Below are 25,873 nucleotides of genomic sequence, written 5' to 3'. Positions count from 1 at the left end.
TTGGGAGCTTCCTCAGGGGGGTTTTGGAGGACAATGCTGAGGGGTTTGGGGCACTGAGGAGGGGGTTGGACATGGGTGGGAGGTGCTGGGCAGCCCCTCAGTGCCTGTTCTGCTCCTTCCTCCCTCTCCCCAGGGGCTGCAGGGCTTCCAGGGTGACCGTGGGGTGGCTGGAGAGAAGGGAGAGGAGGTAAGTGGGCTCTTGTGGTGCTGTGGGCACGGTGCAGTGCCAACCCCAGCCCCAGCCCGTGCCAAGCACTCAGAGCTTTCATCACTGGTTTCACTGGTACCACACCAGCAGCAGGAGCTGCCAGTGCATGTTGCTGCAGCTCCTCTCCAGGGGATTTGTCAGCCAGGATGTAAAATGTCCATAAAAAAGGGAATGCTAATGGTTTGTCACCCTTTTTTTTTTTTATTATTTTATTTTTTTAATCCCTTTCCCCTCCCACTTAGTCTTTTTAAAGCTAAAATTTTTAGAGCTGCCCCAGGGAGATTTTTGGGCTCCTCTGAGGTCTGATCATGCCAGGGCTTTGGAAACCTGATTTCTTCTTTTTGAAACAGCAACCCCACATGGTTTATTGTATGTGATATATGTATGAGATCATATCTCTGTAATTTGATATATTATCATGTTATCCTATATCTTTTCTGGCCCATCCTTTGTACCCTCCTGCCCTGTGGGTGCTGAGACACCTCTGTGTCACTGCTGTGGGGGATGTAGCTTGGGACAGAGGATGAGGGACCAGCACCCAGGGTTTGCTCCTGTGGGGACTCTTTTTATAGCATGTGGGGGGTCCCCATCCCCCTGAACCCCACCAACTGTGTCCTTAAGCTCCTGATGGTCCAGCTGGAGCTCACACATCCTTGTTCTTCCCTTTTCAGGGTTTCTTGGGTGACCCTGGGCCTGCTGGGGAGAAAGGAGAGAAGGGAGTGAAGGTGAGGGGGTCTGTCTGTGCTCTGGGGTTGGGCAGGGAGGGGGTTCCTCCTTCCCTGCAGCCCCAGGTCATGCTCTCCTCCATTGCTCAGGCTGCTCTTGCCTTTTCCAGGGGGTGAAGGGAGAAAATGGCCTGCCAGGTCCTGCTGGGCTCCAGGTGAGTGAACAGAGGGTGTCTCACTCCCTGCTGTGCCAGGATTCCTCCTGCCCTCCATCCCCTTTCCTGCTTTGCCCCCTTTGCCTCTCTGTGATGTCCCCAGTCTCCATCTCTGGCTCCAGCCCATGGCTTTAAGCAAAGCCCTCGTGTTCCCTGTGTTTTCCTGACCCTCCTGCAAGGGATGGGACAGAGGCAGCTGCCACCTCAGGGGGGGCACTTCCCTGACACCCCCTCCTGGCTTCTCTCCCAGGGGCTGTCGGGTCTGAAGGGTGTGATGGGCTTCCAGGGCCCTGCAGGGCCAGAGGTGAGTGGTTTTACTTCCTCTCTGTCCCCAAAGAGGTGCAGGAGCCTGGTGATCCCACTGGAAAGATGGCTCTGAGGAGGGAGGACCTTGGGATTTGCCTCCCCTCCCGACTGACCTCTCCCACCTGGATGTTTGAATCCCAGCCTGTTCTCCTGTTCTCCCCTGGCTGGGGGTGAAGAGAAATGAGCCTTTGCAGAGTTTCTTTTAGTGGTTTATTGTAGGTTTATTTTAGTGGTTTATTGGAGGTGACCACCTTCAGCTGAGGTGAATCCCAGGCTGGCAGTGCCTGGGTTTTCCATGCTGCTCCCAGCCGTGTCTTTGGGAGCATCCCAGCCAGGACTGGGCTTGCAGAGGATTTCAAAGGCAAATTGAAGTGGTTTGGTGGTGAATGGAAGCACCTTCCAACAGGAAGGGAGTGGGCCTGGTTGTGGGGGCATCAGGTAGCTGATACTTGATGTGAAGGAAAGGGGGAATTTGGGATGAAGGAGAGAATCAGAGCAAAAATGGCATCTCCTCTCTGCTGTTCCAGGGAGAAGGTGGCTCAGTGGGTCCCCCAGGCCCTGCTGGCCCTGTGGTAAGTCACAGATTTTGGGTACAGACCGTGGCCAAAGCACAGGTGGTGGAGCTGGGCAGGACCCCCACGGGCAGGTGGGACCACCGTGTCCTGCCCAGGTCATCCCTTGTGCTGAGTTTTAACCTAAAAACGATTAACTTCATTAAAATCCCCCTGGTAGCGTGGGGAGGAATTACAAAAGGACCCCAGTAAAGCCCCCCAGTATCCCCATGAGCCCAGGGCTGCCCCTGCTGCCAGGGGAGATGCCCAGGGGTCTGTGTGCCATCCCCTCCTGCGTGGTGAGAGGGCTGAGCAGGGTCTGTCCTCGCAGGGGGAGCAGGGCCAGCCAGGATCCGTGGGGTGCAGAGGCATCAATGGCTCTCAGGTGGGTCTGCCCCAGCTCCCACCCTTTGCCATTTGGGATTTCCCTGGCCCTGTGCTCACCCCATCCCTTCCCTGCTCTCTCCACAGGGGGACATGGGCCCTCCTGGCCCGCCCGGCCCACGGGGCCCCAAGGTGGGTGCACCCAGGGGTGAGGGCACCTCGGGGGGACGGGGTGTCCCAGGATGGGAGGGTGCTCTGAGGGTGGTCTCCTCCAACCGGGCTGTGACCCCAAACCCCCCAAAACCCCACAGAGAGGCTGGGGCAGCGGTGGGAATCCTTTCTGTCCCCCTTGCCACAGCTGTGCTGGCTGGCACTGGAGCTCCTCAGCAGCTGGGAATTCCCAGGAGAGGTTTCTCACCCTGGTGCCTGCAGGGCTGTGGTTCTACCACCTCCTTCACTGCCTTTCAGGGACCGCAGGGACTGCAGGGCAGACGTGGCCCCCCCGGCCCCAGGGGCTCCCAGGTGAGCGAGTGGGTGATCCTGGCGTGGGGGATCCCCCTCCCCGTGCTTCTGCTGAGGGATGGAGGAGCTGCTGGGGTTTGTCCCCCGTGTCCTTTGCAAGTGGACGTGAAATCCTTGATCCTGGGGGTCCTCACGGCCCCCCGGGGGTGGGAGGGTGGGAAGAGCTGTGTGCCACGGGCAGGAGGTGTGGGCAGAGGGGGTGAAGGGTCTCCTGGGGGGAGGGATCCTGTGGGCTGGGGTCTCGTCCCCAGAGCAGGGCAGGGAGCAGCATCCCTCTTCTCCCAAACATCCCGCTGCCTTTGCTCTTCCCCAGGGTCCAGCTGGGATGGAGGGATCCAGTGGTCCCAAAGGAGACACCGTAAGAGCTTCTTGCTGCCCCCTTTGACCTTGGTGGGGGGGAAGCCCAGGTTTGAGGGCTTTCCCCAGAGGGACCTGGGGGATGGAGGGAGGGGTCCCTGCCCCTGCTTTTGGGGGGGAGAGGGGCAACACTTCCAGCAGAGCTTCCAAGTGCCATCTGGAGGTCCCTGCTCACCCTGGGCAGGGATGTGGTGGGACTGGATGCTCCCTGCCCAGAGGCACAGGGTGATGTCAGCCTTCTTCTCTCTGGTGAGCAGGGACAGCACCCAGGGAACGACTGGAGCTGTGCCAGGGCAGGGTCAGGTTGGATCTCAGGAAAAGGTTCTTCCCCCAGAGGGTGGTTGGCACTGCCCAGGCTCCCCAGGGCAGTGGGCACAGCCCCAAGGCTGCCAGAGCTCCAGGAGGGTTTGGACAATGCTCTGAGGGCCAGGGTGGGAGTGTTGGGGTGTCTGTGCAGGGCCAGGGGTTGGACTGGATGGTCCTTGGGGGTCCCTCCACCTCAGGATATTCTGTGATTCCAGGATTCTTCTTGCAGGGAGCAGATGGTGCCCCTGGGGGGAGGGGACAGCCAGGCCTGGAGGGCCCTGGGGTAAGTCCATGGGTGTGGGGTGCTCTCATCCTCCCCCTCGCAGCCCCCCAAAGCCCTGCAGGGAATGCCCTGTTTCCCCCAGCTTCCCCCAGTGTTTGTGGCACCAGGGCTGGTGGAGGTGACAGCCACATCCCTCTGCCACTGCCAACATTCCTCTGCCTCTGCTGCTCACAGGGACCTCGATTTTTAATTTTTTTCCCCTATGTATTTATCAGCAGAGACAGCCCAGCCCTGCCCAGCCCTTCCCTTGTGCACTCCTTTGCCAAGGGTTTGGGTGCTGAGCTGCCCTTTCCAAAGGATGATGACTTTGGGGTGGCCTGACCTCCCCCTGCCTGGCCCACAGTGTCCCTGTTCCTCATGTCCCGAGATCCCAACTCACAGAGCTGGAAACTGGGGCTTGTGAAAAGGATGTGGGATGTGGGTGGTGTGTTTTAGAGGCCAACAAGGGCTTCATCCTCCTACTAGGAGGGTTTGTGCACCCTCTGGAACCTGTGGGGAGCAAATCCCACCACGGCATCAGCAGCTAAACTGGTGCCTCCCATTTATCATCATCCCTGTGCTGTGGGAGGGTCTCCTCCATGAGTAAAGTGATAGCTCCCCTTGTGTTTTGGGGTTTTTTTTTCACTTGCATTTTGTGTCTTGGGGTTTTTTTTCACTTACATTTTGTGTCTTGCTCTGAAGGGGTTTATTGGCCTGCCAGGTCCAAGAGGTGCCCAAGGAGAGCGGGTGAGTGATGGCATCCATGAAATCCCTGCTTGGGAGGCAGGAGAGCTGGCTCAGAGCAGCCCAGAGCACCAGCTTGGGGCTCAGACAAGTGGCAGCTGCAGTTGTTTGGGAAGGCAGAGCTGCCCTCGGGTTTACCTTGCTGTGACAAGAGGAGCTTTCAGGCACCACCTAAGATATCACCTGCCCTGGGGAGGCACAAGGGAAGAGGGAATGCTTTAGCCTGGATAAGGAGCACAGCAATGAGGACAAGGCACTGTGCTGGCATCAGGGATGGCACCACCAGCTGCTGCAGGTGTCCTGCCTGCCAGGGGACTGCTGGGTGCACTAAGGGCTGCTTCAGGGGGGATTGAACCCAAAAACCCTGAAGCATCCCTGCCACAAGGAGCAGGTACCTGTTCCCAGCTCTGAAAGGCCCATCAGGAGAAAAATCCTGGTTGAAAAAGGGGCAAAACTCCCTTTATTTGCTGCCAAAATCAGATCACAGCTTGCTTTGGTTGCGAGGAGGGGCACAGCAGGGTTTTCTTGGTGTACCCTCCACTGCTGCTGCTCTTGCAGGGCTGCCGAGGTCCAGGTGGAGCCAAGGGAGACCTGGGGGCCAAAGGAGACAAGGTACCACATTCCCAAGCTTCTGGTACCTCCAGTTGCTTCCTCTTTGGTTCTTCAGATGTGCTGTATCCCAGCTGGTGGGATATCTGAGGACCCAGGGGACCCAACAGGGGCCATCAGAGCTGGGCAGCTCATCCTGTGCTTGATCCCACCACGCTGCTGCCTCTGCTCCATCCTGCCCTGCTCTGCCTCACTTGGGATGTTTAAAAACGTTGCATTTCCCCGCTGTTGGTGCCCTGGGAACGCTCGTGGAGGGAGGGTCGTGGGGTGTTCACCTGGAGCAGCCCCGTGCCCAAGGCTGGGGTGTGGAGGGCCAGGGGATGGGCTCTCCAGGGGAATTCCTGCTGGGAGCCCCGGGCCACTGGCTGTCCCTGCTGCTGTGACACTGTGTTTTGTTCTTCCGAGGGTCCACGTGGAGCACAAGGAGCAAAAGGCCCCCCGGGGACCCGGGGCCAGGGGGGCTTGCAGGGCTTCCCCGGCCCCCGAGGGGCGGCGGGGCCGCGGGGCCCAGACGTGAGTGCCAGGGCTGGCTGGGGGGCTGTGGGGGGGGAGATGTGTGTGCCCAGTGCCACACAGGGGGCAGGGGGCAGCCCTGAGGCAGTGGCAATGCTGCTGGCACAGGAGGTTTACAGTCCCTCCAGAGGGACCCCTCCAATGGCATCACCCCCCTGGCACTAATCGGGCACCGCCGGCCCCTGCTCGGCCACGGGCAGCTTTGCCCAGAGCCCTTGGGGCTGCAGGTGCCCCCAGCACCCAAACAGGGCTGCTCCAGACCCCTCTGGCTGGGCCTCCATCCCAAAATTCACTGGTGGGTTCAGCAATGTGAGGGCAGCTTTAGGCAGGGGATTCCCAGCCCTCTGGAGCTGCCTCTGCCCGAGCAGCTCTGCAGGGATCCCTCTGAGTCCCTGCTCCAGGTCAGCACCTTCCCAGCTATCTTGGGAGCAGAAGGCTCACAGGTTGCTCACTTGATGCTCCTCTTTGACTCCTACCAGGCTCTGCCTCCTGGAGCCTGTGCTGGCAGCTCCAAAAGGCCTTTGGAATGCTTTTTCCTGCAGTCTGTGCTCTGAGGGAGCTGCCAGGGTGGATGAACCCATCTCCAGATCGATATTCCTACCTGGGAAGTGAGGCCAGGCTGGCAGGTTGTCTCTAGTGGTTTCCAGCTTCTCAGGAGGAGGAGAAGGGGGATTATATATTCCCACCCCCCTTTCCAGTCTGCAGCATCCCCCTGTGGGTGATGCTCTCCCCCTCGGGGAGGGGGGGATTTTGGGATGATGCCTGCCTGGATCTGCTCTCACATTTGCTCTCCAGGATGAGAAGTGAATCCTCCCACCTCTCCAAGAGCTGCAGACTCAGCAGGACTCATCCCCTGCCTTGTCCACCCACCCAGGCAGCACTACCAGCACATGATGTTGGTCTGGAGCTGGGCTTGGATGGAGCAGAAACTAGGCAATCAGTCCCTTGAATCCCCTTAAATTGGATCAGCAGGAAACAAAATTATTCCACTGTGCTGTCAAACTATTGGGCTTTTTCTTTCTGCCCAGTGTTATAACCTGGAGAACGGGGGAGGTCCCCATTCCCACCCCGGAGCTTGCCTGGTGCCCCAGCTCCCATTGCCACTCCTTGATGCCACCTCTGAGCCCACTGCCCGTGTTTCCCCCCTGCCCCAGCAGCAGGATGGTGGCTGGGGGAGCCAGCAGGACCAGAGGCTGTCTTTGCCCTGGCTGACTCCTCTCCTGTCTCTCCTGGCAGGGGCAGGAAGGCCAGATAGGCCCAGCAGGGCTGAACAGCAGCGAGGGACCCAAGGTGAGCCCCAGGGTTTGCTCCTGCTTTCCCAAGGCTGCCCCCAGCCTTGCCTGGAGAACAGGGATGTGGCTGCCCTGCAAGTACCTGGAGCACCATCCCAGTGCCTCCCTGGGAGGGTCCCCAGCCTCCTGACCCCCATCCCACTGACCTGCCACCGAGGCAGAGGCTGGATGAGCCCCCTCGGGGTGGAGGGACTGGGGGGGGAGACCTGCAGAGGTGCCTAAAATGCCTGTGCTTCCATTTGTGTGGATTTTAGGGAAGCCAAGGACCTGATGGCCCCAAGGGAAGCCCAGGACAGCGGGGAGCCCGGGTAACTAACGGGGTGTTGGTACTCGGGGCTGGATCTTGGAGCACCTTTGGCTGTGGGAGGTTGGAACAACCCTGGAGCCCCTTTGCTTGTCTTGAGATGTGCTTAGGATGTGCTGGGGCTGAGCCACCATCAGGCACCAGATTTGCCTCCAAAAAAGCAGCTTTACTTCTGGCAGAGGGATGTTTTTGTCATGCCTGATGTTTTCCAGGGCCGTGTGGGTCAGCGTGGGCTGGTTGGAGTCCCTGGACTGCCTGTGAGTAGGAGATCTCCCACATTCCTGTGCTGGCAGGGAGAGCAGCTTCCTGGGATGGGACCAGATTGGAGGGTCAGGCTCTGCTTGGGAATTGAAACAAGATAAGTTGGGGATGAGCAGCTCAGGCTTTTGCACGTCGCACAAAGTGTTTTAACAAACCACCTGCCCCCAGCACCACTTCCCTCAACGCTGAGCACAGAAAATTCCAGGAAATAACAACTTTTTGAGAAAGCTGTGTTAGTCAGAGTCATGTTTGGGGAAGGAGCTAGGAAAAAATAGCTGGGGCAGGAGGGGGAAAATAACCCAGCCGAGGTGTTCCCGGTGGGAACGGGTTTCCTCCCACACTGGCGTTATTTCCAAAGGTGGGGATGGAGCAGGGAGGAGCTGCAGGAGCTGCTTGAGATGAGCTCAATACACACACCAGACTGTGGCACTGCTGGTTTTCCACCTCTTAACTCTGGAGGGAGGTTCTGGGGCTGGAGGAGCCCTTGGTGGGCTCACCCTGGCACCAGGCTCTGCTCCCCTGAGACGAGACTCTCCTTGCAGGGCTCGCGGGGTGTCCCGGGAGCAGAAGGAGCAGAAGGAAAGCCTGGTACACAGGTTCCCATCCTACACTCTGTACTTGGCTCTGGGAGAGGGTTGGGGTGGTGGCTTGGATCCAGAGGGGGAGCTGAGCCCAATAAAGTGGAACTTCCCAACCCCCATGGCCACGTGGGTCGTGGCCTTGGCCCCGTGTTGGACTTTGCCATGGTGTGGGACTGGGGGAGGCTGTTCCTGCCTCCCCATCCTCATCCTCACCTGCCCTGTCCTGCAGGGTCACCCTGGGAGCATGGGCAGCCCGGGCAGGAGGGGATCCCTGGTGAGTAGAGCTGCTTTCTGTCCTTCCTCCCTCCTGCTCAGCTCTCTCCCCTTGGGAATGTCCCTCCAAAGCGTGTCCATGGAATGGGGTCCAGGTGCTGGCTGGAGTGATACCAGCCAGGGGGTGCTCCTTGGAGAATCCTGCTGAAGGGGGAAGGATTGGGAACAGGGCACTGTGATTTCCCATCCCTGGCACTGCTGCCCTGAGCAGATCCAGCAGCAAGACCTGGGCTGGTGGCAAATTTTCCCTCCTGCAGGATTTCACCTGTTTATCTTTGCTCTGAAATTCAAAAATAATAAAAAAAAATTAAACATTTGGTGCTGGCCTCAAAGCAGAAGATGAAAACTGGCCTGCCCTGGGTCAGAGAGGCCCCCTGAGCACCACACAGTAGGTCTGGGTGCATGTGGGGGTATTGTGTTGTGTCCACACACAGCTGGGGGGCTGCCAGGGGGAACCCAGGAGCTGGATTTTAGGGCAAAGCCTCAGTGCTGCCTTCACCAGGCCAAGCCCTTCTGTGCTTTGGGTTGGGCTCAGACCCAGGGCAGGGTCTCTCCATCCTCCTGCTCCTGCCTTCCCTCCATTGCTCACCTGCTGCCCTTTCCTCCAGGGATTTGCTGGTTTGCCAGGAGGCCGTGGGCACCTTGGACCTCCTGGATCCATAGTAAGGGAAAAAAATGTTCCTCTTGCATGAATTTTGTGTTTTCTGCTGGTGGGAGATATGGGACTTCCCTTGGGAATCAGCAGCAGCTCAGGGCATCTGTAGGACCTGATCTTACCTTCCTGTTCAAAGACATTAAAAAGCCTCAGTTGCAGGAAAGCTGGGACCAGGGAAAAGGAGAATCATTTCCCCCCAGGAATTAGTCTCCTCCAGGGGTTGTGCAGCTCCCCCAAGCCTGGCAGGGTGTCCATGGGGGATGGCAGCTCGTGGAAACCCTCCAGCCCTGGGTGGCTGAACATCAGCTGGTCCTGGGTCCTGGGAGGAGATCCCAGTGGAATTGGGTGGTGCAGGTTCAGGGAGAGGGTGATTGGGCACTGCCCAGGCTCCCCAGGGCAGTGGGCACAGCCCCAGGGCTGCCAGAGCTCCAGGAGGGTTTGGACAAGGCTCTGAGGGCCAGGGTGGGATTGTTGGGGTGTCTGTGCAGGGCCAGGAGCTGGACTTGGATGGTGCTTGTGGATCCCTTCCAACTCGGGCTATTCCGTGATGATGATTTGATGATCTGGGACGGAGACCCAGAGCAGCTCCTGCAGCTGGAAGAGCTTCTCCCTGAGAGCTTGTGCTCAGCTGGGCTTAGGAGTGACCTTGAGAGGAGTATTGTCACCTTCCCTGGTGACAACCCTGCCAACCATGGGGGGCTGCTGTGCAGGAGCCACCAGGGTGGGCCACAGGGGCTGAGTTTGTCCCCAGTGTCCCTGTTGGCACCAGGGAAGGTGCCTGACCGTGAGCACAGGGGCAGCACTGGGGGGGTTTGGCTCCTCTCAGCATTTTGACTGACATCTCCTCCCTGAATAATTCCAAAGGGCTCTCCAGGAAAGCCTGGACCTGATGGAGACCCGGGTTCCCTGGGCCCAAAGGTGAGATCTGGGGCTCTGGGGGGACCCTGAGTGTGTTGGGGGTTGGTTGGAGCAGCTGTGGGGGTGAACAGCCCTGAGAGGCTCTTGGCTACCAGGGGGACACCTGGGGTGAACCCACGGGCTCACACCAAGGGCTGCCCAGGTCCCATGGGCTCACCAGGGAGGGGAGGATGCCTGACTGCATCCTGGAAGTGGGGGGTCACTAATTCCCTCATTTTGCCTGGCAGGGGCTGCCTGGGAAGCCTGGCTTGGAGGGGCCACAAGGACCTGTGGGCACCTACGTAAGGGATAGACCTGCCTGGGGAGGGGGTGGCTGCACTGGGGGGAGGCTGGAGCAGCCTCCAGCTGGACATTCACCATCCAGCCACCTTCTCCCAAACCCATGGAGGTGCCTGGTGGCCCTGGATGCCTCCTAACACCCTGCTCTCCCCAGGGCTACCCAGGACCTGCTGGTGACCGTGGAAGGCCAGGGCGCAGGGGAGACAAGGTAGGGCTGGGACACCCAGCACAGCACTGGGGGGATGCAGTGGGGTGGGAATCCAGGCTTTGGAAGCATTTTTGGGCTGTTGAGTCCAATGGCTGGGCCTGGGTGGTGTCTCCAGTCTCCACCTGTGGCAGGAGAACAGCTGGAGGTGGCTCCCACACTGGGTGGGTTCTCCATCTGCCCAAACTGCTGTGGATTGTTCTAAGAGCTGGTTTTTTGTTTTGTTTTGTTGGGATTTTTTAAGAGGTTATTGCATGAAAACACACAGAGGAAAGGAAATCTTTCTTGCCTCCTAACAGGGAGAAAGGGGAGCCCAAGGTGCCCCAGGATTTCCAGGAAAAGCTGGTGCCAAGGTGAGTTTGCTGCTCTTTTGGGCAGCTCCAGCCCCCTGGAGAAGCACCCAGCAAGTCACCTGTGCCAGGCTGGGAATGGGGAAAATGGGAACTCTTTGCTGTGGGAAATTTTTGCCAGTCTCACAGCACCAAGGGGCTGAACTGGGGAGAGGGGCTCAGATGTTCTTTGATGATGTTCTTGTCCCCCAGGCCCTGCCAGGTCCCCCTGGTCCACGTGGTGCTCCTGGCTCCCAGGTGGGTCTCCCCATGCTCCCCGTGGGGCTGCTCCACTCCCTCTGTGTGGTCCCTGTGACCCTGCAGGACATCCCATGTGCTGCCTGGAGGGTGTGTCAGCAGCATGGATCCACCCCAGCCCCCTCTCTGGGAGCAGGCAGGACCTGCTGCCATTCCTTGCTGGCTGGGTCCTGTCCTGGTGCTGCATGGACACATGGGAGTCCCATGTGAGTCACATCTGAGTCCCCCTTGCTGAGCATCCTTCTTGTTTCAGGGCAGAACTGGTGACCCAGGTCCTCGAGGGCTCCCAGGGCTGCCTGTAAGTGGAGAGCTGTCCTGGGAGGGGGTGGTGTCCAACGGGATGAAAGATGGGTGCCCACTGTGGGAACATTTTCATCTCTGGGCTGGCTGTGGGGCAGAGAACAACCCAAACCCAGCGTGGGTGGCTGGCTGGTGACAAGTTGGGCACAGAGACAGCAGTGCCCTCCTACAACTACAGTAATCACAGAACCACAGAATCAACCAGGTTGGAAAAGACCTCCAAGATCATCGAGTCCAACCCTTGACCCAACCCCACCTTGTCACCCAGCCCATGGCACTGATGCCACATCCAGGCTCTGCTCAAACCCCTCCAGGGACGGGGACTCCACCCCCTCCCTGGGCAGCCCATTCCAAGGGCTGATCCCTCTCTCTGCAAACAACTTCTGCCCAATGGCCAACCTAAACCTGCCCTGGGGCAGCTCCAGGCTGTGCCCTCTTGTCCTGCTGCTGGTTCCTGGCAGCAGAGCCCGACCCCCCCCGGCTCCCCCCTCCTGGCAGGGAGTTGCAGAGAGTGAGAAGGTCTCCCCTGAGCCTCCTCCTGTCCAGGCTGAGCTCCCCCAGCTCCCTCAGCCTCTCCTCACAGCACTTGTGCTCCACACCCTTCCCCAGCCTGGTTGCCCTTCTCTGGACCTGCTCCAGCCCCTCCATGTCCTTCCTGAGCTGAGGGGCCACAACTGGGCACAGCACTCCAGGGGTGGCCTCACAGGGGCAGAATCCCCTCCCTGCTCCTGCTGCCACACTGTTCCTGAGCCAGGCCAGGATCCATTGGCCCTCTTGGCCACTTGGGCACCCCTGGCTCATGTTCAGCTGCTGTCAGTCAGAGCCCCCAGGTCCCTTTCTGTCCTCCCACTCTGTCCCAGCCCGTGGGGCTGCAGGGGGTTGTTGTGGCCACAGTGCAGGACCCGGCACTTGGCCAGGTTGGACCTCAGACCATGAAGGTGAGGGGCACCAGGACCCCCCTGGAGCAGGTGGTACCTTGCAGACCCCGTGGTGGCCCAACTGCATCAGCCACGGGGCTCCTACTGGCTTTGTCCTCCCTGGAGCTGCAGCCAGAGCTGCTTTTCAGGCTGCCTGAGTGGCCTTCTGGCCTTGCAGGGTGTTCCTGGCGTGCGGGGGCTGGATGGCATTCCCGGGAAGCCTGGCTTGGCTGGAGAACCCGGGGCTCCTGGAGCAGCTGGTGCTGCTGGCCCACCTGGGTACCTGGTGAGTGCAACCAGGGCTCCCCATCCACACCCAGCACATCCCCTGGCTCACAACAGGGTGCAAGGACTGTGCTGGTGCAGCACTTTTGGGGAGCTCCCTAAAGCACCCCCAGGAAGGGAAGGAAAAGGGAAGGTGGTGAAAGGGGCTTGAGGAGCTGGTGTGTGGCTTCTCTTCCCATGGGCACGTGCTGTGTGCCAGGGCATCCCAGAGCCAGCTCAGGAGCTGGAAAGGCCTCCTGAGTTGGGGCAAATTGCTGCTGATGTGGATTGTTCGTTTGCAGGGCCGGGAAGGTCCAAATGGACGTGAAGGGCCTTCAGGGATGAGAGGAGAGAAGGTGAGGACAGAGGAGGGGGTTGGTTCCCTTTGCTGGCCCCTGGAGAGCCTTGGGCTTGTTCTGCTGACCTCCCCAGGGCACCCCTCCCAGTTTGGCCCCTGGCTTTGCCCAGTGGGATGGGGCTTTACATCCCTGGTGCAAGGTGGGAGAAGAGCCTTGTGGAGACCTCCCCAGCTCTCCTGGTGCCTGTGTCCTCTCCAGGGCGATGTGGGAGACCCTGGGGAAGCTGGTGTCCGTGGGCTGGATGGTGAGCAGGTACATCAGCTGGAGAACCGTGTCCTCCCCTCACTGGGCTGCTCCAGCCTCTGCCTTCCCACTCCAAGGGTGGGAAGTGATGGGAGGAGGCTGCTGATCCTCAGCTAAGCCCGAAGGTTAAAGCTGGGTCTGTGTTGGTGAGGGGTAAATGAGCTGTGCCAGGGCTGGGCTGTGTCTTTCCTCACCAGGGACCACCAGGACCACTGGGAATGGAGGGTCAGCCTGGGCCCAAGGGCGAGCAGGTGGGTTCCCAAGGTGCTGGGGGTCGTGCTGGGGTGGTGCTGAGCTCCCCTGGTCCTGCTGATGCACCTGAATCCATGGGGGACTGTTTGAAATCCCCCCCCCAGATTCCTCATGCCTGGGGATTGACGTTGTTGGGAATGGCTGGGAGGGGGGTCCCCTCCAAAGTTTGGTACCTGGAACAAGGAAAACTGGGTTTTTTCCCAGTGTGGTGCAAAATGATGGAGGGCAGGACCAGGCTTGGCTGGAAAAGGCAGCCAAGAATAATCCTGGTTGTCTTCATCCTGTGCAGGGAGAGGCAGGAACCCAAGGAGCTCCAGGGGTCAGAGGGAGCCCTGGGGAGTCAGGGGATGATGGACCAGAGGGGCCTCCAGGGCGGCCTGGGAAGCAGGGGAAGGAGGTAAGTGTGGGACCGTCCCCACAGGGATCACTGATCCCTGCTGGGGTCCCCTGCCAGGGAATCACAGAACCACAGGCTATCCTGAGCTGGAAGGGACCCGTAAGGATCATCCAGTCCAACTCCTGGCCCTGCACAGGCACCCCAACAATCCCACCCTGGCCCTCAGAGCATTGTCCAAACCCTCCTGGAGCTCTGGCAGCCTTGGGGCCGTGCCCACTGCCCTGGGGAGCCTGGTCAGTGCCAACCACCCTCTGGGGGAAGAACCTTTTGCTGAGATCCAACCTGACCCTGCCCTGGCACAGCTCCAGCCATTCCCTGGGTGCTGTCCCTGCTCACCAGAGCAGAGATCAGTGCCTCCCCCTCTTCTCCTCATGAGGAAGTTGTAACTGTGATGAGATCCCCCCTCGGTTTCCTCTTCTCCAGGCTGATGGGGACAGGAAAGGTGCCACCCAGTGCACTGGCTCTGGACAACCCCTCATGGGATGGCTTTGCCACAGGCAGGCTGGGAAGCTCCCATGGAAGGAGGGAGCTGATGCTTTGGGGTCCCTGTGCTGGCAAAGTGCTGCTGGTTGTGCTCAGCATTTCACCCTCAAGTTTTGGGCTCCTGTGGGTCACAGCTGGAGTGACCTCCAGGCAAAGCTGTGAGGCTGTGCCTTACCCAGCACCAAAATCCTGGCCAGGGAGGGTGGAGAAGCCCATGGAAGTCAGAGCTCAGATTTTAGCCTGCCCTGGGATGGGGCCATAAAGGAGAGAAGGGCCAAGAAGGTTTGCTGCCTCACCCACGGGGCACCCAGTGTCCCCACAGGTCGGGTGCTGAGGAAAACCTTGGGCTCTGGGAGCTGCAGAAAACCCTAGGAATTGTCAAATCTCCTTAATTAGGGTTTCATATCTCATGTGCACGACCACATCAGCCACTGCATCTGATGTGGGTGTTTCCCTGTGGGCAGGGTGACACCGGTGACGTTGGAGACCCAGGAGAGCCAGGACCACGGGGACGGAAGGTGAGCAGTGTCCCCAACTCTGTCCCTCCTTCCAGCACCTGGGAACACCCACAACCTGCTCGCCCTCTGCTGATCCATGTGCCAGAGTGGGGACAGAGCAGGACAGGGGTGTCCCCGTGGCTGAGGATCCCTGGAAATGCCTTTCCTGAGCACCCCAGGGTGACCTGCTGCCTGTGGCACCCAACGAGGGGGTGAAACATCATCTCCATGCAGAGATGACTCTCATTTCATTGCTGTTCCTTTTCCACCTTTGTGGTGACCCCTCTGTGTCCATCCCTGAGCAGGGTGATGCTGGTCCCAGGGGCCTCCCTGGAGTGGCTGGTCCAGGAGCTGCCACGGGGGAAATCGGGGAAAAAGGCCAGAAAGGAGAGAAGGGCCGAGAAGGTTTGATGGCAAGTACAGAGGGGGGCTGGGCTGCCTCACCCAGTGTCCCCACAGGAGGGGTGCTGGGTGTCCTGGAGGGGGCTCATCCCCAGTGGGAAACCTTGGGCTCCAGGAGCCACAGAAAATCCTAGGAACTGGCAAATCTCCATAATTGGGGAGTTTTGTCTCATGGGCATGACCCCAAAATGGGATCATGTTGGCACAAAAGGATGGTTTGGGCTTGTGGGGCTGCCCAGGATTCCAGGATAATGCTGCCTCCAGCCAAATTCCAGCCCCTGCCAGGCTGGGACCCTGCTGAGAACATCTCCCTGTGTCCCAGGGCCAGGTCGGGGTCACTGGAGCTGCAGGACCTGCTGGAGCCAGAGGATGGTTTGTAAGTCAGATCATGGCCCTCCTCCCCTTCAACCCATCACCGAGCTGGTGTGGGGATGTGGGTGTCACTGGGAACATTGGGAAGGGCTCCAAATCCATAATGGACCTGGAGGGGCATGTGTGTGACTGGGAGCACTGGGAATACCCCCACCTCCATCATGGACCTAGAGGGGCCTGTATTATGTGACTGGGAGCACTGGGAATACCCCACCTCCATCATGGACCTGTTGGGGAATGTGTGTGACTGGGAGCACTGGGCAGGGCTCAATCAATGGGGCATCTTTGTGCCCTGAACAGGGTGGGACAGGACTCCGAGGTCCTCCTGGGCTCGACGGTCCCGAGGGAGAGAAGGTACAGTGGGATTGATGGTTCCAACCCTCCATCTCAGGGTGAAATGCCCTTTCCTGGCCTTTCCCAAGCTCTGCTGGTGCTGGGTGTGGTGGGACTGGCTGGAGGAGCTGGGTCAGACCTGGGCAGGCTGGTGACTGGGCTGGGGGGACCTGCCAGGGGACACTCCTGCCTTGTTGCCCGAGATCCAAAGTCAGCAAGGCAAGGAAGGAGTTTTCCAAGGATAGAGCTGTTTCCCTTTCTTCCCCAGGGAGATCCAGGACCACAAGGCACGGATGGACCTGCTGGTGCTGCAGGATTAGAGGTACTGATGTTTGGGGTGTTGTAGAGCTGGGGAGCTACCAAAGGCTTTCCCAGTGCTCCACCATTTCCAGTACAAACCAAAGCCAAAGGATTTGTTGCCCCTTCCCTGCCTGGGCCAGGAGGGGTTTTTAAGCCTTGGCATGGGCTCCCAGGAGGTGCTTTGATGTTTGGGGTAGAGACACAAGACCCTTTCAGTCTGTCACCCAGGGGTGCCTCATGGAAGACCCATTCCTGCTATGGAATCTGTTCCCTCCCACGTGTGCCTGCTGCTTCCTTGGCCAGCTGAGCGTGGTGTGAGGGGGGAGGATGCTCCAAGTGCCCTCAGAGATGAAGGACATGGTGGTGATGGGCTTGTCCTAAACCCCCAACACTCCCACAGGGACTCGCTGGAGATGATGGAGTGAAGGGAGATGGTGGCAAACCCGGTCCAGTGGTGAGAACCAGCCAAACTTCCCTGGGACAGAGGTTTGGTGGCCTTTTGGGATGGAGCAGCAGAGCCTGAGGCTGGGGCCGTGTCTCTGCCAGCCCAAGTGCCAGCTATGGTTTCTGACTCCAGCCCTGCAGTGGTTTTGTAACTGAGCCAATGTTTCCTTGGGTTCCCTGGAGCCAAATCTCCCTAAAGGAATTTTAACATCACAATTAAACCCGTGCCAAAGCACTGTGGCCATTGTGCAGGGGACACTTGCCTGTCAGTCTGCCTGGGGCAGGTCCAGGGCTCTTTTTTTCCCCTTCCCTGGAGCAGATCTCCTGTTGTCCATAAGGTTGGGGGGCTCCAGGAGCCTCCCAGTGCCCAGGAACACTTGTGCTACCCCAGGATGGGTGTTCTGGTCATGGTGGTGACACACACAGAGCCACAGGTGTGTTATCAATGCCCTGAGCTCAGCTGAAGGATAAATCCCATTTGCATCCCAGTTTTCCCCATCTTGCAGTGCTGCTCTGCCCAGGCAAGACGTACCCTTATCGTGGAATCCCAGAATCCCAGACTGGTTTGGGTTGGAAGGGACCTTAAAGATCATCCCATCCCACCCCCTGCCATGGGCAGGGACACCTTCCACTAGCCCAGGTTGCTCCAAGCCCCATCCAACCTGACCTTGGACACTTCCAGGGATGGGGCAGCCACAGCTTCTCTGGGCAACCTGTGCCAGGGCCTCCCCACCCTCACAGCCAAGAATTTTTTCCCAATATCCCATCTAACTCTGCCCTCTGGCAGTGGGAAGCCATTCCCCCTTGTCCTGTCCCTCCATGCCCTAAACCACACATTAATGAAGTGAACTCCCTGAGCTCAGGGGGCTGGCTTTGCTGGGAGAGGCTGGGATGTGGGATGAGCTCCAGGGGGGTTTGCAAAGCCGGGTGTAGCTGAAGCTCCTCGAGAAGCAGCTGCTCAGACCCTGCTCGGGAGGGTTTGGGTGAGCAGTGCCCCCATTTCTGTGCCCCCCAGGGCTCAGCAGGGGCTCAGGGGCTGGCAGGTGCCCCCGGGCTCCGGGGATACACCGGGCATGAAGGAGCCAGAGGAGTGACGGGCACCAAGGGAAAGCCAGGCCGGCAGGTAACTCCTCCCTGTGCCACGGGGACATCCCCACGGGGGGACATCCCCACGGGGGGACATTCCCTGGCACAGCTCCAGCACCAGAGAGGGGAGAACAACCCCAGCCCAGCTCCCAGGGCGAGGCAGGGGCTGTGCCCTGTCCCCCCTGCTCTCCCCTGGTGCCAGCCCTGTGTTTTGTCCCCAAATGGTCTCAGGGTTCTCTTGGGCCCCCGGGCGAAGCTGGAGCCACAGGGCTGAGTGGCACTGAGGTGAGTGGGCTCCTCTGCTGCCCCATTCCCTGCTCCAGCTTTTCTCACCCCTCTAGCTGTGCCCAAACCTGCCCTGGGTTCGCATGAATAACCTTAGAACTTATCCTTTGGATTCGGGTTGGATTTTGTTTTCTTTCTTAGGGCCTGGTGGGTGCAAAAGGGGAGCCAGGCAAGCCAGGGAAACCAGGACAAATGGTGAGGAGTGGGATGGAGCCGTGCTGGTGCTCCCTGGCAGAGTGGGATGCTGGGATCTCCTGGCTGTGCTGAGGTCCCACATGGGTGGCCTCTCCCCCCACACCCCCATTCTGCCCACCTTCCTCCTGCAAAAATGCCAGATGGAAGATTCCAGCTTGGAGCATCCTCCTGGGCTGGCTGGTGGGCAGGGAGGCTGAGGGGCATCCCTGGCACAGTGTCCTCACAGAGGGCTTTCCTTCTCCTTTGGGATTTTAGGGCTCTCCAGGACAAGCTGGTCCTAAAGGATGGAAAGGTCGCAAAGGAGAAAAGGTACCCCCAAAATCCTCCTGGGGGGCTGGCAGGGGGTGGCTGAGCCTGAGCTGGTCAGTCCCGTTGTGGATCATGGAGAGAACCCAGAGGGAACCTGCAGGGACCTGTTTCTCCCTGCCTGGCAAACACAGGATGCCCTGGGGCTGCCTTGGCCGGTTTTTGGGTGAGGGGCTGGCAGATCTCCCCAGCTCTGCCCCTGGAGCTGCCTCCCCCCTGGCTCAGGTGGCCCTGGGGGGGCACAGGGGACTTTGGTGTCCTTCCCCCAGTACCTGGTGAGCTCTGTCCCCACTTCCATGCAGGCACAGCTCCTCTTCCCCACTCCTGGGCAGGGAAGTGGCCGAGCTCCTGGAGACTCCCATCTCCCATCTCTTCTTCCCCCAGGGCGACGTGGGGCAGGAAGGGCAGGAAGGGGTCCCTGGAGAAGCTGGCAGGAGGGTAAGTGGCACTGCTGTCCCCAGGGAGGGTGGCAGGAGGCAGGGAGCTTTTTGGGGAGGTTTTCCAGAGGGACCCTGGTTTGCTGGGGGTTCAGATGCCAGGGGCCCAGGGGTGGCTGGATTATTTTGGAATCGTTCCTGAGTCTTTGATCTGCTGTTCCCAGGGCAAGCGAGGCAAGATGGGCCACCAGCCCCCACGGGGTCCCCGAGGGCACAAGGTAGGTTGACTTTTCCCCCCAGGGTGAGAGCTGCCCTGGCAACCTGGCACTTTGGGGGTGCTGCCAAGCCAGGGGTGCTCCCACCCGAGCCCCTGGATTAGAAGAGGACAAACCAATGCAGCTGGAGGGCTCTGTGTCCCTCATCCCTCCCAGCCCTGGGAGGGGGTCTCCCACACCCCCAGCCCTCATGGGGCACTGGAGCATCACCCCACACCTCTGGGCACACCAGCCAGGGCCTTTCACTTTTGCATTTCAGGGCTCCCCAGGTGCCAAAGGGCTTCCAGGACCCCAGGGCCCCCAGGGCCCCTATGTGAGTATCAGCATGGGGGTTTTGGGGGGCTGCTGCTCCCTCTTTGACCCCCGTAGGCACCACTGTGTGACCCAGCTCCGTGAACACCCAAATTACAGACCCATTTAAAACAGGGGGAGTTTTTAGGTGGTTCATCCATCTCCTCTTGTCTTCTCCTCCCAAATGAACCTCCCAGCAGGGTGTGTGCAGTCAGGCAAATCCCATCAGTTCCAATATGTGGCTCTGGAGGCCAAATCCTTCCCTTGCAGGGCAGTTTCTGATGCCAAGCAGTGCTGAGCACTTGTGCCCACCTTCCCGTGGCTGGAGGGACCAGCTGTGACCAGCACTGGCCAACAACAACAACAAAAAAACCCTCAAATATTTCTTTTAATTCCTAGAAATCCTTTTTTTCTCCGTTTAAAAATAAAAAAATCCCAACTTTGGCAACTTCACCAAAGAAATCCGGGATGTTCCCAGCAAGCCAAGGCACCTGAACTGCATTTTTAACGGGGTTTGCTGGGGGATCCTCCTGCAAGCAAAAATCAAAGACATGATGAGAAAAATGCCTCAAAGTTTCTAAAAAATGAGAAAAATGCCTCAAATTTCCTAAAAATGCCTGAAATTCTTAAGATACTGGCAGCAGCCTGGGTTGTGGTGAGGTTGTGGTGAGGTCCCTCCTTGCCAGGGAGCAGCTCAGCCACAGGGTGATGTGGTCCCACAGCTCATCCCACATTTCTCTCTCAGGGCATCCCAGGGCTGAAGGGCATGAAAGGAGACCCTGGACCCAAAGGCCACAAGGTGGGTTACATGTCCTGGGCACAGTGGGAACCCTGGGTAGTGTTTCATTTGCTGGATGGCATCATTTATTTATTCCCCTCTTGTGGAATCCTGATGGCTACAACATCCTTCTCTGGGGGTTGACTGTCATGTCCCCTGGTGATGGGAGATGGAACCTTTAGATTTGCTCCCAAACCAGGTTTTTTTCCAGCCTCTCCATCCTTCTGAAGTTGCAAGAGCAGCAACAGCCTTATAAATCAGTCTTTTAATCCCCTGCTCCCAGCAGTGATGCTGATGCAGCACAAACCTCCTCTGTGCCATTCCCGAGGAACTGATGGATCCACCCTTGGCTCGGGAAGCCAAGCACGTCCTCACCATCCCATCCCTCAGCCCCACAGCCATAAATAAGAGAGACAAGCAGTCCCTGGTGCTGGGGAGCTGCTCACATCCTTCAGGAAAATGAAACCCTGGGAATCAATAGAGCTGGAATTCCCTGGGAGCTCAGTGGCAGCAGCAGGAGCTGAAGGGCAGTGCCTGAGGCACAGGCAGAGGGGAGGCTGTGGCAGCCTAGGCTGGGGTTTGTCCCCTGCTCCACCACATTTCAGCACATTTCTTTATCTCCTGAAGGTGTTTCCTGGGAAATTCTGAGGTTTTCCTGAAAGGTATTTTAGTCTGGGATAACAGGCTTCCATTTTGGCAGCTGAGCATCATCCATCCCACTGCTTCCCTCCCCAGCAGTGTGGGTGCAGCCAATCCTGAACCCAAAGGATGAGGGTTTGGGGGTTTGTTTGGGGGGGTTCTTTTGGCAGAAATTTTGCAGCCAGCATTGGGAAATTTTGCATTCCCATAACTGGGAGCTTCCCACTTCCAGCCACTTGCTGGAGGCCAGGAGATGTTTGGCTTTGGGAGATATCCCCAGGCTGGTACCTCCTGCCACGGTTCAGGCAGCAAACCCTCCACTGCTCACCACTGATGGGTAACCAGAGCAGGGGGCCCAAAACCCACCTTGCAGGGCAGAGCCCCCCACCCAGGCTGCTGTCCTGGGGGGTTCTGCCCTTCTCTTTGTCCCCAGAGCTCTCCCTGACTCTCTTTTAGGGCGAGAAGGGCAGTGTGGGTGACCTGGGCCAGCAAGGGGACGATGGCTTCAAGGTGGGAGATGGTTTTTCCTCTTTTCCTTCCTCCCTTTGGTCTCTTGTCACCCTGTGTGACATCCTGCCACATCTCCTAGGGCAAGCCAGGACCCCATGGCATCCCTGGGAGGCCGGGACCCAAGGGAAAACAGGTGAGAGAAGGATGGAGAGGGATGTCAGGGATTAACATGAGTGTTTGGGGTGAATTCCTTGTTTTTCCATGCAAAATCTGTGGGGAAGGGATTGGGTTTTAGAAGGATGCCCCTTGCAGTGCCCTGACCACCTCTGGTGTCTTTGCAGGGTGACACTGGCCCCCCTGGCCCACAGGGACACCCTGGAATTCCCGGGACACCGGTGAGTCCTTCACCCTCCTGGCAGTTTTGGGTTCACTCCTGGCCCCACAGGGTTTACACTGGGATGGGCCTTTGATCCCACCTCCCTCCCACTTAGCTGGGCCTTGTCCTTTCCTTCCAGGGCTTGTCTGGACCCAAAGTAAGTTGTGGGGAGTGGCTGGAGCCGGGATCAGCCCTGGCACAGGGAACCCTGCCCTCCTTCCTGCTCCTGGGGTGCAGGGTGCCCGTGGGGTCCCCGGGGTGCAGCTCAGCACAGCAGCATCTCCACCCCTTGCTTTCCTTCCCTCTTCCACCTCGTCCTTTGGCAGGGGCTGAGGGGCTTCCCGGGCCTGCCAGGCCCCAGGGGCACGCCAGGAATGCCGGTAAGTGGAACCACTGTCACCAAAATTTGGGGCCCTCGCTCCCCCAGACTTGGCAGTGAGGTCCTGCCATGCCAGGCCATCCTGCTGGCAGTGTCAGAGTGTCAGAGGAGCAGCCAATGTCACAGCACTGTCACTGTCCCCCAGGGTCTGGCCGGCCCCCCTGGTCCCAGCGGGCCCTCACTGGTGCTGTCCCAGGAGGAGCTGCAGGTGAGGGGCTTCCCATCCCCTTTGGGTGGGTGCCACCCAGGGAGGGAAGGGGCTGACAGGGCATCTGTCCCATGTCCTGCTGCTTCTGAGGTCCCCTGTGCACAAGGACCAAGCAGATGTTGTTAATCCCTCTCCCACCACGCCTGTCCTTGTCCCCTGAACATCCCATCCCTTCCCTCAGCCCCTGAGGATGCTCCTGACCAAAATAAGAGAGGGGGGCTAAGATCACCTTGGATATATCCCCCCCTTTTTCTCTTAGCACCTGATTTATTCCTCCAACCACCTGAACTACACTGCAGTCTGGGCTCTGCTGGACACCCTGAACCAGGAGCTCCAAGCCCTCGTTGAGCATCCCAATGGCACCAAAACCAACCCAGCAACCACCTGCAAGGAGCTGCTGCTGGCACACCCCAGCCTGCCCGATGGTACCAGGGGGCATGTGGGGTGCCCACCGTGGGCTCTGGGTCTGTCCAGCTCTCCAGAGCCTGTGCAAGGACAGGCAGCTCTTTGCAATTAAGAGGGAACAAAGATTTGGGGGATGAGGCCAGTTGAGTTTCACGGGCATCCCTGGAGAAAGGGGCTGGTGGCCAGGCTGGATGGAGGTGGCAGCCAAGGATGTGCCACCAGCTGGGGTGGGTGGCATTGTGTGGCACCCTCCCTGTGCCAAAACCCGGGTGCCAGGAGCTCCCCTCTGCCTCCCTGCAGGGCAGTACTACATTGACCCCAACCAGGGCAGCCCCCAGGACGCGCTGGTGGCCTTCTGCAACTTCACAGCAGGGGGGGAGACCTGCATAACCCCCGTCCACAACCAGGTATGGGGGCCTTTGGGGGGGCAGCTTCAGCCCCCTGTGACCCCTTGGGGTGGGTGAGGGTGAGGGTTGGTGGGGCTGGAGAGAGACTGTGTGCCCAGTCCCTTGCCATGGTGACCCCTGCCATGGTGGAAAAGTTTGGAGGGAGGATCCTGGTCGTGGCGTGTGCCCAGGCTGCAGGGACAGGGTTGTATGCTGGCTCCTTGTCCTGGCAGTGCCACTGGCACCTGCTGGGGCAGCATGGCACGGTCCCTGCTTCCCACAGGTCCCCATCAAGGCTTGGCTGAGCACCTACACCTCCGAGGACACCTTTGAGTGGTTCAGCACCCTGCCCGGGGGCTTCCTGGTGAGTGCCCAGCTGAAACAGCCCGGGGGACATGGAGCCCTCTCATGGGGTCAGGGGTCTCCTGATGCCCATCCCGCTGTGCTGGGCAGCACCCAGGTCACCCTGGCTGTGCACGGCGGGATGTGACACCTCCTCCTGCAAGGACCTCCAAAGCAGTGCCTCGGCACTGAATCCTGCCCGGTTTGGCCCGGGAAGGAGCACAGCCCGCTCCAAGCTTCCCCCGCTTCCCGGTTTTCTCTCCCGTTGTCCCTGCAGCTGGAATACAGGGGGGCCAGCCCGGTGCAGCTCCGTTTCCTGCGGCTGCACAGCAGCCTGGCCACCCAGAAGGTGTCCTACTCCTGCAGACCGGCCCCCGAGCGGGGCCACCCCCAGCCCGCCAAGGAAATCCGCTTCCTGGCCGACTCCCGGGAGCAGAGCTATGCGGCCAGCCTGCAGGGCTGCCTGGTAAGCCCGGCCCTGGCACACCTTGGCTCTGCCCGCAAGAGCCCCCCGACGTGTGTTTGCACCCCCGAAGTTTGGGATGGAGCTGGTGGGGGAGGCTTCACCCGGTGGGATGGGCATGGAGAGCATCCCTGCGGCCAAGGACCTGCCGCGGCTTTTGGGAGCGGGCTGGGATGTGGCAGGGGGTGAGGTGGACACGGGGAAGGTCACTCCTTGGAAAAGCCAGGAAGGGCTGGGGATGGAGACTTTGCATCCACCGGGAGCCAGCAAGGGGACAGCAGGCGCTCTGAGGGGATCCTTGAGGATTTTCGTGCCGCTCAGGCGCCCCTCTGTGCTCCTTTCAGCTGGACAACGAGTCCTCCATCACCGACACCATCTTCCAGTTCAGCACGGAGGAGCTGTCGCTGCTGCCCCTGCGGGACCTGGCGGTGTTTCACAACGGCGACGCCTCGCACCAGTTTGGTTTCACAGTCGGACCAGTTTGCTTCAGCTGAAACTGGTGCCACCCAAACCGAGCCAGCCGGTTCCCTCCCCGCCCAAGAGCCATCCTGTGGGGGCTGGGGGTGGCACGGGGCTCCCGCCCCCTCCCCGGAGCTGCAGGTTCTCTCCGAGATCCGTGTTTGTAGCTGCATTATGCCACGGGACTACACTTCCTTCTGGAGTAGAAGAATATTGTTTACAGGAGTCGTTTCTCTATAAATTATATATATATATATATATATTATATATGTATATATTATATATGAGAAGGTGCTGATTTAATGACTGCTTGGGGGGAGGTTTATATAATTATAAGCACTGGGAACTGTCTGCTAAAGAAAAAAGAAAGACAAGGAGCAGACCTACAGCCAGCTTGGGAGGAGGGGCAGGAAAGGGAATTTTCTTTGCCAGGGTCAAGTGCACAAACAGTTGGAACCTCATTTCCCCAGGACCTGCCTGAGAAGCCCAGTCAGCCTGGGAGAGCCCAGCCAGGTCCATGTGGTGCTGCCAGTGGCTGCTCCAGCAGCTCCAGCCCAGCCAGACAGCAGGGGCTGCAAAGGGGTGAAAAATGCACATCCCCCCAAATCTTGCCTCTGTTTTGGGTCTGGAACTCCCAGGGAGGGCCAGAGAGGGGTTTTAGTGGTGTTGAGCAACACTGAGCTGCACAGCAGTGTCTCTGGAGCAGGAATTGCAGCCCTTTGCCCCCAGTGCTGCAGCATTTCTCCTTACCACCTCGTTTTTGTTATTCCCAGCACCATTTCCCTCTAACAACCCCACTCTCACTGGGCTGTGTGGCCCAGGCCAAGCCCTGAGGGCAGAGGGTTCTGCAAGTGGCACCTGAGCCGTGTTTGGATTCCCAGCACCCCTATTTCTGTGGACACAGCCCCCAGACCCCCCAGCCCTCAGCTGGCTTTGTGCTGCACCCTTGGTTTTCTCGGCACCCATCGGTGCCCAGGCTCTGATGCCCTGACTCACCTGTGCCCAGGTGAGCTTGGGCATTGCTGCCAGTGCCAGCAGAGCAGTGTGGCAGCCAGGCCAGACTCTGCACTGGGGCTCAAGGAGAGCAGCAAAGGGAGCTTTTAGGGGGGCACAGTGCCTCGGGAGTGATTTAAGCAATGCCCACTCGTGTGTGTGGCCGTGCTGCTTTTTACTACCTCCATCCCTGGTGTAGCATCTTTTTTGGGGTGCAGGAGCACTCCCTGCTGTGTCACCACCTTGCTGGCCCAGGGGGACACGGGGTGGCCACTTCCAGGGGTCTGAGCACCTTGAAAAGGGATTTTCCACTCTGACATTGAATTTCTGCTCCCTGGGTGGATTTCTAACATGCTGGGTGTCGTGTGGGGCACTGCCCTGTAAAGCCCCTCTGGCCCTGCCCATGGGGCTTTTCTCCCCCCTGGAGCTGCTCCCACCCCTGAAAGAACCCCCTGGCACTGCCCCCTCACCAGCAGCCAGCCATGGGCACACGGAGTCAGAGGTGCAGCCAAAACCCCTCTCCCTGCCATGAAGAGACTCCCTTTCCACAGGGAGCTGGAAGGGGAAGAGGAGCTGGTTGTGCCTGGGGGGTGGGCACTGCCTGTGGTGTGGGCAGAGGTCAGGCAGTGCCAAGGGGCTGGCACTTCTCTGGTTGCTGCAGACAGACCTTGTGCAGCAGA

General features: G+C 59.2%; 1 protein-coding gene across 1 annotated transcript in view; it reads left to right on the top strand.

Moving 5' to 3' along the window:
* LOC127480227 (collagen alpha-1(I) chain-like) overlaps positions 1-24,420 on the top strand; it is an 84,755-nt gene extending 60,335 nt beyond the window's left edge. The window contains exons 15-69 of the mRNA XM_051808124.1: positions 134-187; positions 880-933; positions 1,044-1,088; positions 1,339-1,392; positions 1,922-1,966; positions 2,277-2,330; positions 2,417-2,461; positions 2,738-2,791; positions 3,105-3,149; positions 3,684-3,737; positions 4,419-4,463; positions 5,019-5,072; positions 5,475-5,582; positions 6,819-6,872; positions 7,129-7,182; positions 7,391-7,435; positions 7,982-8,035; positions 8,250-8,294; positions 8,902-8,955; positions 9,813-9,866; positions 10,094-10,147; positions 10,300-10,353; positions 10,650-10,703; positions 10,893-10,937; positions 11,191-11,235; positions 12,333-12,440; positions 12,721-12,774; positions 12,976-13,029; positions 13,218-13,271; positions 13,562-13,669; positions 14,617-14,670; positions 14,955-15,062; positions 15,374-15,427; positions 15,724-15,777; positions 16,025-16,078; positions 16,457-16,510; positions 17,516-17,623; positions 17,818-17,871; positions 18,013-18,066; positions 18,322-18,375; positions 18,757-18,810; positions 18,974-19,027; positions 19,284-19,337; positions 20,061-20,114; positions 21,189-21,242; positions 21,322-21,375; positions 21,524-21,577; positions 21,698-21,715; positions 21,885-21,938; positions 22,083-22,145; positions 22,405-22,570; positions 22,851-22,957; positions 23,220-23,300; positions 23,556-23,744; positions 24,086-24,420. Of these exons, the coding sequence (XP_051664084.1) occupies positions 134-187; positions 880-933; positions 1,044-1,088; positions 1,339-1,392; positions 1,922-1,966; positions 2,277-2,330; positions 2,417-2,461; positions 2,738-2,791; positions 3,105-3,149; positions 3,684-3,737; positions 4,419-4,463; positions 5,019-5,072; positions 5,475-5,582; positions 6,819-6,872; positions 7,129-7,182; positions 7,391-7,435; positions 7,982-8,035; positions 8,250-8,294; positions 8,902-8,955; positions 9,813-9,866; positions 10,094-10,147; positions 10,300-10,353; positions 10,650-10,703; positions 10,893-10,937; positions 11,191-11,235; positions 12,333-12,440; positions 12,721-12,774; positions 12,976-13,029; positions 13,218-13,271; positions 13,562-13,669; positions 14,617-14,670; positions 14,955-15,062; positions 15,374-15,427; positions 15,724-15,777; positions 16,025-16,078; positions 16,457-16,510; positions 17,516-17,623; positions 17,818-17,871; positions 18,013-18,066; positions 18,322-18,375; positions 18,757-18,810; positions 18,974-19,027; positions 19,284-19,337; positions 20,061-20,114; positions 21,189-21,242; positions 21,322-21,375; positions 21,524-21,577; positions 21,698-21,715; positions 21,885-21,938; positions 22,083-22,145; positions 22,405-22,570; positions 22,851-22,957; positions 23,220-23,300; positions 23,556-23,744; positions 24,086-24,235 (3,555 nt within the window). The 3' untranslated portion in view covers positions 24,236-24,420. The remainder of the gene's footprint in view (positions 1-133; positions 188-879; positions 934-1,043; positions 1,089-1,338; positions 1,393-1,921; positions 1,967-2,276; positions 2,331-2,416; positions 2,462-2,737; positions 2,792-3,104; positions 3,150-3,683; positions 3,738-4,418; positions 4,464-5,018; positions 5,073-5,474; positions 5,583-6,818; positions 6,873-7,128; positions 7,183-7,390; positions 7,436-7,981; positions 8,036-8,249; positions 8,295-8,901; positions 8,956-9,812; positions 9,867-10,093; positions 10,148-10,299; positions 10,354-10,649; positions 10,704-10,892; positions 10,938-11,190; positions 11,236-12,332; positions 12,441-12,720; positions 12,775-12,975; positions 13,030-13,217; positions 13,272-13,561; positions 13,670-14,616; positions 14,671-14,954; positions 15,063-15,373; positions 15,428-15,723; positions 15,778-16,024; positions 16,079-16,456; positions 16,511-17,515; positions 17,624-17,817; positions 17,872-18,012; positions 18,067-18,321; positions 18,376-18,756; positions 18,811-18,973; positions 19,028-19,283; positions 19,338-20,060; positions 20,115-21,188; positions 21,243-21,321; positions 21,376-21,523; positions 21,578-21,697; positions 21,716-21,884; positions 21,939-22,082; positions 22,146-22,404; positions 22,571-22,850; positions 22,958-23,219; positions 23,301-23,555; positions 23,745-24,085) is intronic.
* The last annotated feature ends 1,453 nt before the right edge of the window (positions 24,421-25,873 follow it).

The sequence above is a fragment of the Manacus candei genome, unplaced genomic scaffold (genome assembly GCF_025592945.1).
Source record: "Manacus candei isolate 608988 ecotype Guabito, Panama unplaced genomic scaffold, ASM2559294v1 h1tg000071l, whole genome shotgun sequence".
Classification (NCBI taxonomy): Eukaryota; Metazoa; Chordata; class Aves; order Passeriformes; family Pipridae; genus Manacus; species Manacus candei.
The sequence above is the reverse complement of the archived record's forward strand: the minus strand, read 5'-3'. Positions and strand labels throughout refer to the sequence as shown.